The 13537-nt window shown below is 36.2% G+C and overlaps 1 protein-coding gene across 4 annotated transcripts in view; it reads left to right on the plus strand.

Annotated features, from left to right (window-relative positions):
• The window catches only part of hnf4a (hepatocyte nuclear factor 4, alpha), a 189016-nt gene that overhangs the window by 128135 nt on the left and 47344 nt on the right, over nucleotides 1-13537 (plus strand). Inside the window, exons 1-2 of one of the 4 annotated variants that reach the window (XM_063041420.1) lie at nucleotides 1318-1446; nucleotides 3170-3238. The exons of 2 other annotated variants lie outside the window; for them this stretch is intronic. Coding sequence is in view for 1 of the 2 variants with exons in the window: in XM_063041417.1 (XP_062897487.1) it covers nucleotides 1332-1446 (115 nt within the window). In the remaining variant the exon portion in view is untranslated. Of the gene's footprint in view, nucleotides 1-1201; nucleotides 1447-3169; nucleotides 3239-13537 lie in introns of those variants that run through there. One more of the 4 variants, XM_063041417.1, reaches the window with a different exon arrangement.

The following is a 13537-nucleotide window of genomic DNA, read 5'->3' on the forward strand; positions in this document are numbered from 1 at the left end:
TCAGTTTTTTTTTAATTTTGTCCATTTTATTTAATAAAGAAAAATAACACATTTGCTTTTTGCATTGGGCATGTCATTAAACTATATTGTTGGTAAATTCAGAAGTATTTGGAGAAGTAAGTGACAGAAGCTACACTAGTGTTTTGTTGTGATGAACTCCTGACATTAAATTTAGCAACTGCGAAATATCAGCTTCTAGTATGATATTGTACTTCTCCAATTATCAGGATCCAATTTGTTCCAGGTACCTTTAAAAGCTTATCCAATCTGACTCTCAATAAAATGGAAGTAACATTGCAGCAATATAGATGGTGAAAATTCTGTTTATCATTGCAAGAAAAAAGTCAAGTTGATGGAATCTAAATATGGTAAACTGTAAGCAGGAAAAGGAAACAAAGTGCACAAATGAATGTACTGGGGTGCTAATGTTCAGAGTTAAGAGGAGCAAACAGCCAGTAGAATGGGGATCCAAACTGAGTCATTAATGATTACAGTGGAAAAGGGAGATGTGCAGTTAAAGGCATTGTCCCATAACATGGCTTACACTGATTTACCGATTGCAAAACTTTGATTAGCCACTTTTCTTAGCTTGTTTTAATTGCATAGAAACTCAAATTTAATTGCATATGTCACTGAAAGCTACTTCAGGGTAATGACTAGCTGCAGTTTGCGAGTGGTATTTAAATTAATTAAAAATGCCAGTGGTGTGAGCTTTATTTTATTTGTGCCATTTTAATACTGATTGAAACACAAGTTCATTACTGATGTTAGACTGTAAGTATTTTGATACATGCTGTTTGACACGATTAATAAATGGAAAACTTGAGCCTTCTGTAGTTGTTGGTCTTTCAAAGTAAGATTACTCTTGAATCTTACAGTATATATAAACTTTATGTTATATCACACACGGAAACTCACTCTATCTTCCTTTCATCTTCTTTCCTGCTATGTTGTTTAGCAATGGCAGATGACAGTATAGAGTGATAGAAGAAAGAAAGCAGAATATAATTTCTGCTTGGTCCAATCATCTCTCACTAACAATTATTAATGAAACAGTAGCTGAGATCAGCAAACTGCATGTCATTAAATAATAAGCTGCTTCAGAAATCAGTGCCTTTAAAAAAACATATTGATAGAAGAAGAGATTAAATATTAACATGAAAATCCCTCCACCCCTCGTCAGCATATATCACTAGTAGTTTGTGCTTCATTTCAGTAAAATACTTGTTAAACATCATAGCTGATAGAGACTCAGTCAATGCAAGCCTGGCAGAGTGGTCGTCAACCTTCAGAGAAATTCACCAAAAGAAGGACTGTGGAGTTTTGGTAACATGCGCTTGTCGAAAGCTCTGATAGAAATGGATTTGCCAGATTACACAGCAGCCCTAGATCCTGCTTACACAACTTTGGAGTTTGAGAATATGCAGGTGTTAGCAATGGGTAATGGTGAGTTCCTAATTTTTTTTTTTGCTGTCAGTTTTGTGGATTTAATACTGTAAGGGTTGGAATTTGCCAAAGTATAGCCTTTTCAAAGGTATGAAAGTTGTGGTGTGCTTCATGCACTGAAGAATCAATTTTACATTCTCGTGGCCAACTGCAATATAAAACTTTAGAAAACTTTTTTAATACTTTCTTAAGTGTTTTGGATTGTTTAGAAGTTAAATTGTTTTCTTCAATGTTTTTATTTAAGCAAGTTGAGAAAATAAATTCCAATGTTTGTACTTTTAAGAAAATATAAGTGCTTTAAAAATCCCATAAAGAACTAGCTTACTAATTTTTATAATGAATGTCCAAAAGATTTTGTTAGGCAGACACCTATATCATCAGATTCTTTATGGCTTTTAACCTTATTTACCATTCTACTGTCTAGCTCATTGTTTCAAATATTTATCTGAAATTTGTTTTGCTCACCCTGGCCTATATAAAAATAAGACTATGAGGTTGCTTCCAAAGGGCCATCCTAAATATCAGTGTCTGTATGATCAGTTTTACATTGAAATCACCTTTTTTATGTTACTGATTAATTTGTAATGTATAAATGACAGCACTTGAATACTTGATGGGTATGCTTTCTGCCTGAAACAGCAAAGATAACTTAATCATGAAAAATGTGTTAAGTCTGGTCTCAAAATCCACTATAACTACAACTTCCGTTTTCAGAACAATGGTATTAAGGAGTAAAATAAATCCCGAGAAATCCATGTGTTAGGGTGTTGTGCAGGTCTTGCTAATTAGTTATCATGTCATTTAAAAACTGTAAATGAAATATATTTCAAATGTTAAATAGAATCATTTAAGTTTAGATTATGCTTAATGAAGCTCTTACATAAATTCTGCTCATAGGACCAGTTCAGCTGGAAACTAAAAAATACTTACTGTACCTTGTAATAAATTACTGTGTTTATAGCACAATTCAGTTACCACATGCTGCCCAAGCACTGTGTTACCTTTAAAGATAAAAATTCAAATCTTCACCACATGTCAATTTCAGGACATTTCCATGAATGTACAATCTCGCATATTGCCTCCCTAAATTATTCAGTTTAAATTACGAAACTCCAATTCTTCTTAAAGCTTTCAAATAGTTCAGTAAAAAACAACAGAATTACCATTGATCAGTAATGATAACAACTCAATTTGACATGGAAGCACGACCTAAATCAAGGGCAGAAGCAATGACTTGAAGTTAGATTTGATAGTAGGTTCTAAAAAACATTATTTTTATTATTTAATTACTTCTCTTTAATTAGTATAAGATTACATTTGGATCTTCCTTTGTAATTTGGATGTTTAGATATAGCCAAGTATGCCTTTAAGTTTTCACTGTCCACTAACGTCTTTAGATAGCACAAATCTTTGAATCAGATAGCTCAATCTAGTTAAAAAGCTTGTCAATAAGATAAATTATTTAATACTGATAACAATAGCCACCAGTGCACAATGGAGTGGGTTAAAGGTACTGTACATAAATCTTTTTAAAGAAAATCTGCTTTACAAGTTTCCATAACATTTTAAAAACCTTGCTTACCAAATATTGGGTAGGATTGAAACCAAGATTGGTCACTACTCATCTAGATGAATCAGTGGCCATTTAGTTCCTGTGTAGGCATGTCTCAAACTCATTCTATTCAATACATTTTTTTTCCTGATTCCAATCTCTTATTTACAGGCCTTTTCTGTTAAGATGACATTCTATGGCACAAGCATGCTTTCAGTTGGTCAGTCTGAAGAATCTGAAGTATGTCAAGAAGTTTCTTTACTGAATTGGTTATCTTTTGTACAACAGTCACTTGAGATTACAGCAAGAAATTAAGCCATTTTTTATTCACTTGTGCTCCTTTGTGTCATCACACCTAGATATTCAGACTGAAGCTAAAGTATTAATATCAGAGCATACATTAAGTAATGTATTTGACACATTGCATTTCCAAATAGGAGTCTAAGATATCCCTTACACTGCTGCCTATGTAAGAGCAACATCTTACCCAAAAGTATAACAGTTTTATGATGCTTTGAAGTTTCTTGATTATTGTTTCTCACAAGGAATTTGGAAAGAACAGCTTAGTTTTCTGTGTTGGATTTTAAAGGAGAATGGAATCATTCAGATTTGAAAAACTCCTGGCTGTAGCATGAACAATGGAGAAATGAATCGACTGAAATAGATATGTCCAAACATAACCATTATTTTTTTATATTTCTTTCCCTGATCCTGAGATCATCAATCACCCATTCTTTGATAAAACTATTCTTCAGCTTGGTCTGGGGTGCAATCCTCTGATTAAAACTCATCTCCAATCTGACCAGAGAGACCTGATTGGAAGTGGCTGGCTTCACTACCAGAATGGCTTAACAGCAGTTGAGGCTCTATCCCCAGGATCATTGCCTATCAAAGCTGTTGCTGAAATTGCATCTGTAGCCATCTTTCACTTTCGGAAGTATTCATATAGACTTGGGAAATATGAATAAAATACTTTGAAATTAAATTGCTTTTACAAGATTAGAGCACCAAAGAAAAATATATGTGCACTAAAAACTATTTTAGAACTTTAAACACATGGACATAAATCAAATTAAGAAGTCCACCAGCCTTTCTATCTGCAGCCATTATTTCCCATTAAATTCAAAGGGGCCTCAGTATTTGTGCTAGATCTCATCTGGTGGAGGCCCAGATCTCCAAAGCTATGAGCTTGAAAATCTTTGTAAAGCACGATTGCCTCATTGAATTCCATAAAGAGGTAAAAAAAAACAGCCATATGAAGCTCAATGGTCCAGGAATATTTTTGCAAAATTCAGCTCTGCAAGATTACTGTTCTAGTGTCACTTTGTTTTCTGTTCAGTTCTGAAACACTGCAGTTAAACCAAAATAATGTTTCTGGCAAATAATTTTTAAGCATTTTATACTTCATCCAGAGGTAAGTATCATGCTAAAGCTTTGGATTAAAAATCTTTCTTTGATTCAAGGATACAAATAAAGACCCAAATTTTGCAGTTGTGGCAAAATCATGAGACAAAAAATGATCACCTCATTGATCATAAGGAAGGAAAATGTCAAATTACCAACAGTACCGCAGCATAAAAGCCAGGACCAACAGGCTCCTGGACAGCTTTGTCCACCAGGCCATCAGACTGATTAATTCATGCGGACGCTACCGTATTTCTATGTTATATTGACTATCCTGTTGTACATAATATTTAGTATAAATTACTATAATTGCACATTGCACATTTGAACAGAGATGTTACGTAAAGATTTTTACTCCTCATGTATTTGAAGGATGTAAGTAATAAAGTCAATTCAATTCAATTTGATTAATAAAAAAAAATCAGTAAATTACACACAACACATGAGAAAAATCTATTTTCTGGAGTAGAAACGTAAATTTTAAAAAAGTTAATTTGAAACTATTACCCCAGAAGAAGCTGAGAGATACATTATGATTCATAAAACTAGGTGGAAGGGGATAAAAATAGTTTTTGCTCCATAGAGTGATTGGTTTTTGAAGCTTTCTGTCCAAAAAGGTGATACAGTTAGAAACCTTCAGTGGACTTAAAACAAATAGGTAGATGTTATGTGATAAAATATAAAATGGAAAAGTTCAGATCATTGGAAAATTCAGCTGACAAAACACCATGTGTCAAATTATATACCACAAACTTCTGCAATTCTATGGAATGATCAGCAATTTCTGTCATTACATTGTAAATCTGACAGCTGTTTCTGAAGTGTGTGGATCCTGTGGTAAACGTGCAAATCCAGAATGGAGCTGTCTGTGCTTCTTGGCTGTTCTATAATGTGTTCTTATGGATAAGATGATCAGAGCAAAGCAAGAAAAGAAATATGTATGTGTTGAGATTGAGTCTGACCACAATGAAGCAAAAAATATGTATGTATTGGGATTGAGTCTGACCACAATAACGTGGGGGAATTTAATCTCCCCCCCTGACATATGGAAATTTTGCTTTAACATTTTCTTATGCTGACAGAGATTGCCTTACTCAGAAGAATTTTGGGGATTGCTTGTATTGAAAATGGAAATGTTCTGGTGGACACTAACCTCAAGATTAAACCAAGATATTGATGCAATGTAAAAATTGTATCCAAACCTGAATAATGCTGCATTTATCATAGAGATCTTTCCTCCTGATAAGGCAAGCCAATTTGGAAATTGCCTTTTCCCAACCCAATAGTGTTTACCCAAACTATGAAAGAGGAAGTACAAAAGTTTGGAGTTAAGGAATTACATTCTTAAAAAAATCTACTTCATTAACCATCTTTATAAAAATATCAGAATAGGTGCCTTAGAGTAATCAAGCCTACATCTCCTCTCTCACAAAATTTCTTAGGTATATTGGCTTTGACAACATTGAAAAGAAGAAAATGTTCATTTTAAATTATTGTGATAAGATCACAACATCTAAAAATCCTTGTCAGGCAATGGTTAACTGTGTATCTGAATCTTTGTATGTTATCTATGGTAATAAATTAACCTTCTGTATGTTTCTTTACTTTACAAAATGATGATCTTGTTATTTTTGTGGTATCTGGGCCTATTGTCAATGTTGAGAGCAACCTATAACAACATAAGAGTGAATTCCAATCAGACAACATATTTTAAAGATCTCAATCAGGATTTATTGAGTGATAACATTGTCATGCTATATATTTTATGAACAATCTCTGCAACCATTTAAATCCTGAGAACCATTACAGTTTTTCTCAACATCAATTGTGCTTTATTTCATCTGCTTATGTTTGAGAATCAGAGAATTAAATTTAGATTTGAAAGGATAAGATTTTGTTGCTAAGATTTTGTTTAAGATTTCAAGTTGGGTGTATGTCACTATTGTTCAAAATCAAGAAATGACAGTACCTGGAAATGTGAAATAAAGCATAAATTTGAGACATTTTGCAGATGCTGAAAACCTTGAGCAAATTACTAGAGGATTTCTGAGCATTTGGAAAGCATAGTCTGATTAGGGATAGTCAGCATGGCTTTGTGAGGGGTAGGGCATGCTTCACAAGCCTGACTGAATTCTTTGCTGTAATGTTCTATGTTCCATGTTCAAACACACACAAAATGCTGGAGGAACTCAAAGGTGTGGCAGCATCTACAGAGGTCAATAAAAAGTTGATGCTTCAGGCCAAGACCCTATATCAGAACATTTAGACGCTGCCTGAACTGGTAAGTTACTCCAGCATTTTATGTGAAATAAAACATATATGGCTGTAGATCACATCTTCACCAATTTTTAGCACATCAGAACAAGAAGTTGGTTGAGTTGCCTGCTTCAAGAATGAGAACTATTTTCAAAGCAGCAATACAGAAATGAGTTCCATGTGCTTTTCAAACACGTCAGACTTTCTCTCTTATCCTCTCTCTTCATTCCCCCAACACACACAAACATACCTGCAAGAAACGCAGAGTGACTCTATCCACATTTCCTCAACTTATCATTGACTTTCAGTCCCTTTCACAGCTCACACTAACATCAAGCCTTCCAATGCTCAAAAACATTTTGGAATGCATGGATGGAAGCCGCAAAGGTCTGACATTCTTGCACACGCTGTCATGCCTCAGCCCAATAAGATTGGTATTTCCATGTAATTATAGCTGGTGAGAGGTGTTCTTCAGATAAAAATGATTGCAACACAGTTTAAGATTGAAATTTGATGTGACTTATGCAATAGCTTCCGTGTTAGTCTTGAAATGAGTGAGTCCTACTACCAGCTGAAGTTGATTCCAGTGTCTTGAATCTTTTTTTTAGATTATGAAGACACACAGTTCTCTTTTATTGTCATTTAGTAATGCATGCATTAAGAAATGATACAATATTTCCTCTGGTGTGATATCACAAAACACAGGACAGACCAAGACTGAAAAAACTGACAAAACCACATAATTATAACATATAGCTACAGCAGTGCAACAATACCATAACTTGATGAAGAAGTCCATGAGCACAGTAAGAAGTTCAAAGTCTCTCAAGTGTCCCACATCTCACGCAGACGGGAGAAGGAAGAAAAACTCTCCCTGCTGCCCGACCACAATCCGTCTCTGAGTCATCCGAAAACTTCGAGCCTTCAAATCAGCTCTCCGACACCGAGTACTGAACGCCATCTCTGTCCGAATTCGACCTCAATCTCGGTCGCCAACAGCAGGCAAAGCCGGGGATTTTGAGGCCTTCCCTCCGGAAGATTCCCGACCAATCTTTGCTGCTTGAGCTGCATTTGCAGTAACTTACAATGGCAACTCCTGAGGGAGAGGCTCCTACGAGAGTCTCTAGGATGTGAAGAAAGTTGTTTGCTGAGATCAAACATCCATTTGATTTTGTTCTCCTAAAGCATGGTCCCCAAAGTGGGTAATATCACCTCCCTGGGGCCAGTGAGCATTTCTAAGGGGGCGATAAAGATAAAAGTTGCAATGGGGGGAGGGTGCTTGGTAGCAAGAGGGGCAGCTGAGGAATTACAGGATTAAATTAAGAAATGAATTACTTATAAGCCTTTCATCCTCAGTGCCACATAATTGATCACAAAGATCACGTAATCTCCTCATCTCTTGCTAACCCAGCATTCTCTTAGACTGTGCTCAAAGCGTGTTATAGTTGCTAAAAAGCAATGTGACACTTCTGTATTAGGCAGTTCATGAGAAATCCGGACTGAAGAAACTGTGTTAACTCTAGCCTCACCCTGCGCATTATTGCTGTTCAGTACTGTAGTACAGTGTTAGCTAACACAATTCCCATGTACTAATCACACGATGACACAATTCCTGTGAATTACATGATTAATGGGTAAAGTTCAGAATTTTCCCTTTGGAATGGCCTTGATCATATTTGAAGGCTCCTTGAGCACTTGAAGAGAATACACTCTGATAAAGCAAACAAAACTTGTCTTATTTTCAGTCACTTTGTGAAAATTTGTAGAAACAGGAATCATTTCAAAGCATGTTTGCCAGTACTTCACAACAAAATTGTGGTCTGCATGTTTTATACAACATTTGATTACTCCTTGTTAAATCCAGATGGGGATTACAAATGGGGAGAAACTGATTCTGCGAGCAGTAAGAGAGTATAGTTTTGCATAAGTCATCAGATAAAATAATTAAAGCAATTACGTTCAGTGACAACTGTGTTCAACGATGAATAGATGAAATATCTGAGAAAATGGAAGACACATTGTGTAGCACACTTAGGACAACAGAATTTGCTCTGCTGTTGGATGACTCAACTTTGCCAGGCAGCGAATCTTTGTTTCTTGGTTACATTTTCTTCATAAAAGATGAAAGCATGATTCAAGGGTTGTTATTTGCAAGAGAACTAGAAACAGATATGAAGGGAGAGTCAATATATTGGGTTATTGAGTAATTTTCAAAGTAAAGGACATTCCGGTCAGCAACATTTTTGCTTGAGCAACAGATGGGGCACCATCAATGAGAGGACACCACTGTGGAGTTATTACTTTCTTGAAAAAAGCTGTACCTCACATATTTACCATTTACTATGTAACTAGCAGAGAAGTACCTAAGTGATCAGCTGTCCAAATCATTAAATACTGCTATCAGAGGGGTAAATAAAATCAAGCCCCATGCTCTCAATTCTCGAATATTTCAAGAGCTTTGTATTGAGATTGATTACAGTTTGAACGCTTGCTGTTGCACACAGAAGTCACAAGGCTCCCAAAAGGAAACTGCCTAAGATGCTTTTATGTGCTTTCTGAAACTGTGATAAAATTCTTTGAAGACACAAATGCTTTATTCAGTAATCAACTCAAGAATATTAGGCATAATATTGCTTATTTATCAGGAATATTTCCAAAGCTTAATTAAATCAATCTTCAATTGCAAGGAAATTATTTGAAACTTATCAAAGTCAAATCAATAGTCTCCACATCTCTGTCCAAGTTAACACTATTTAAGTGCAACATTAGCTGCCGTGACCTTTTCCAATTTCTGAGCCTCTCTGAGTTGGAAGTGAAAGAAAGAATACCAGATGATGATATTAAGGTGTACAGTGCACACCTGGGTTAGCTGCAGAATGACATGTCAGAGAAATTTCAGGATCTTCTCTCAATCCAAATTCCAGATTGGGTAATGCATCCATTCCTGAATGCTTGTAATGAGAAATTAACAGGAAGGATGGAGGAAGAACTGATCTCACTACAAAATGATTTTGAGCTGAATCCGAGATTCAAAAAAATCATATCAAGACTTTTCATTGAAGAACAAAATCTTTGAATCCTACACAGCACAGTAGAAAAAGGTCAAGATTTCTTTTTATTGCTTTTCTACCATCATATTTAATGGAGAGCGGTTTCAGTACAGTCATCCAACTTCTTTCAAAGCAGCAAAACAGACTGCAAATTACTGAACATGGAGATCTGAGGTTCCTTCTGAGTGACATTCGCCCTGATGTTGAGAAACTGATATCACTGCACCAAGCCCATCCATCACACTGAAAAGTGAAAAAGCAATGAAGTAGCACATAGTTGGACTACTAATACTGTATATGCTCTAAAATACCTGATGAAAATTGTTTTTACTGTAATTAAATAAATCAATAATTTTATTTGTAGCTTTCAATGGATTTGAATAATTTTTGCAATTATTTGTCATTGCTTTGAATTTGCAGTTTCTATTTACTTTGCATCTTAAAACAAAATTCTTTTTTTTTAATGTAATGGCCAGAAAGACAGAGAGGGCAATGGGGATGTGATCTGGGAGCCAAGGGCATTGTAACCCCAAAATTTTGAAAACCAATTTTCTAAAGGAACCACTTTTCAAAACATGGGATTGAAAGAGACAAAATAAATGAGGAAGGATCAGTCAAGAAATGATTGCTTGCTTGTGTCCTTGCATTGATCACATCCATTTTTTGTGAACATACTGATATGTGGTGTTTCATCTGCTGAGAATTCAACAGTTCTATTTCATTGTGATACATTGAATTGGTTTATTAATCCCATAATTTAGAATGAACCTTATTGCAATCCATAGAGATCACCAAATGAGGGTTGACTTCACTGTCTTGATTCATTAGCTATTTAGTTTCAATAGTTCCAGTTAATATTGGAGAATATATACAATATACATCCTGAAATTCTTGTTCTTCGCAGAAATCCACGAAAACAGAAGAGTCCCCCAAAAATGAGTGACAGTAAAAATATTAGAACTCCAAAGCCCCCATTCCCCCTCCCACGCACAAGCAACAGCAAAGCAACAACACTGCCCCTCCTCTACTTACTTCAGCAAAAAGATCAGTATCCTCCACCGACCAAGTATGCAATAGCAAAGCCCCCAAGAAAGACCATGATCGGCAGTACAACAAACACTTTGTTATTCACTTGACAAATTCATCATACCACAGGCTCTCTCTCCCTAATAAAGGGCCAGAGAGGTGTCACTCAACAACACCTCAGTGCCTTCCTCTATCTATTTTATGCTAGTTTGTAGAAAATCATGCTAGCAAGCACACTAGGCAGTAAGTAAGCAAGTTGTTCAAAATATTGTGCGTTATTCCACACAGCACAGGATACGTAATAAAAAAAGTCACCAATAGTACTGAACAACAGTCCAAATCATTCACGTTGACTATTACACAATCAGAGTGTGTATTTTACTTGATGAACAGAGTTCCTTAAAGAAGATGGCACTCATCAGGATAAATAGAGAAGTTATAGTGAGCATTTCAGCAACAGGATTATGGACTCATTTGTTGATGTACTATGATGATTGCCGATGCATTGAGGGATATGTGTGATCATTGTGCATCAACTGGTCTCTTCTTTCTGCTTATTACAATCTTGCTGGTAACAATTGGCAATGGAATGAATCACTTGGTTACCCTTGAAGACTATGATTTTGCAAGCTCTTGCTTCTTTATATTAGTGGATATCCTTATGGTCCATACCAACAAAGCTTCCCTCCTCTGCTCAGCTGGGATTGAAGCTGCGGACGTTGAGCAAGAACAATCCTCAGTGGCATTAGTCTTCCTAGTCATCTTGCTCCTGCCGCTCTCCAGTCCCTGCCTTGTGTACTTCAGGGTCTTGATCACCTTGCTGCTGTTTCTCTGACGTTAGCTGACACTTTGAGTTGGCAAGTTCATTCTAAATGCAGCTACTTGGAAGGGTCCTCTGGCAAGGTAACTGAGAATCATCAAGACCTTGACATAAATGGAGAATGTGGTCTAAATATGTGAGTGTGGCTAGCAGTTCACCCACAGGACTTTCTATGAGTAGATCCTTTGCAGGTGTCTTTGTCTCCAGCCTGAGGTTTCCAACCTTCCATGTGGGGCCAAGGATTGTCATAGCAACATCTTTAATAACTCCAGGTGTGTTCAACTGACATACCAATGTTATGAACACTTCAGCAGCTAAATGCTGGAAGAAACATTGCTTGGCAGTTGTGCAATATTCTGTGAACTTCAGAAATTTTCTGACAGCCCATATGACTAATATGGTGTGTAACAGCAGGTAATGAGCCAGATGGAAAACGTTTGATAAGACCATAAGATCAGAAGACATAGGAGCAGAATTAGGCAATTTGGCCCATCGAGTCTGCACTACCATTCGATCATGGCTGATTTATTATCCCACTTAACCCCATTCTCTTGCCTTCTCTTTGACCCCCGACTAATCAAGAACCTATTAACCTCTGACTTAAATAAACCCAAAGACTTTACTACCACAGTGGTCTGTGGCAACTAATTCTGCAGATTCACCGCATCTCTGGCTAAAGAAATTCATTCTCAGCTCTGTTCCAAAGGGAAGTCCTTGTACTCCGAGGCTGATCCCTCTGATCCTAGGCTTCCCCACTAGAGGAAACATCCTCACCATGACACCCTGTCTAGGGCTTTCACCTTTGGATAGGTTTCCAGCTCATTCATCAATGTTATCTGTCAGAATTGGTAGGCACAAAAATGTTGCCATGTTTGCTACATTACAACAGCTCTTCAGAATTATTACTCAGGCTTTGTAGACAGTTACAAAAAACTGATATATAAATGGAGGTCCTTTTCTTCCATGCAGTATAAGGTGAAATTTTGATATTATCTAATTGCTTGGAAATTGTATGATTTAATTAACTGCATAAAATGTTATATATAAAAATCATTTTATTTAGAAATTGAAATATTTCAAAATGTAATCATAGAAACTAAATTAAGCACAAAGTTAGAAACATCTCCATCTGAAACAATCAGGGAATACTTTCAGAATTTTGTTTACTCATCCAAAATGTGAGAACTGTGTTCAATAAAAATGAGCTCCAAAATTTGATTTATCAGAAATTCAGCGTGTTTGATAATTACTTTGAAGGAATTTCAAGCTTTAATTACCTGATTTGAAGTTGCATTATTCAAAACAAACCTTCAATTAATTATTTTCTAAACTGCAAAATTGACCACACTAAAAGTGAATAACGTATCATGAGAAACTAGGTAATGCGAAATAAAAAGGAAGCTTGATGAGTCAATCCTGCCATTGGGGAGAGGAGTTTTATTATAAACACAAGAAAATCTGCAGATGCTGGAAATCCAAAGCAATATACACAAAATTCTGGAGGAACTCAGCAGGCCAGGCAGTATCTATGGAAAAGAGTAAACAGTCGATGTTTAGGGCTGAGATCCTTCAATAGAACCCTTCATATCCTATTAATAATTTTAGTAATAACTGCAAAAAGGATCGAGAGTTACCTAAATTTCAGACATGAATGCTTGGTTGAAGGGATTTCCCACACACAGCACAGCACAGCACGTTGTTTCGCTACAGTATCACAGAGCAGAGGGCAATTTCCCAGCTCGATTCTTCTCCCATGAGTTCTTTTGGGTTAAGAAAGCTGTTTTAGGAAGTCTGAAAATAAAACAGAGCAGAATCAAAGAATCATAGAACCTACAACACAGAGATAGGCTCATGCCCATCCACGGCAACTGTGATACCTGTCTACGCTAATCTTGTTTGCTTGCATAAGGTTCATATCTCTTTACTCATTTCCAATCCTAGAAAATGCTGAATATCCAGGACCTGACCTGCTGTGCATTTCCA

Source organism: Mobula hypostoma, chromosome 2, assembly GCF_963921235.1.
Source record: "Mobula hypostoma chromosome 2, sMobHyp1.1, whole genome shotgun sequence".
NCBI classification, from domain to species: Eukaryota; Metazoa; Chordata; class Chondrichthyes; order Myliobatiformes; family Myliobatidae; genus Mobula; species Mobula hypostoma.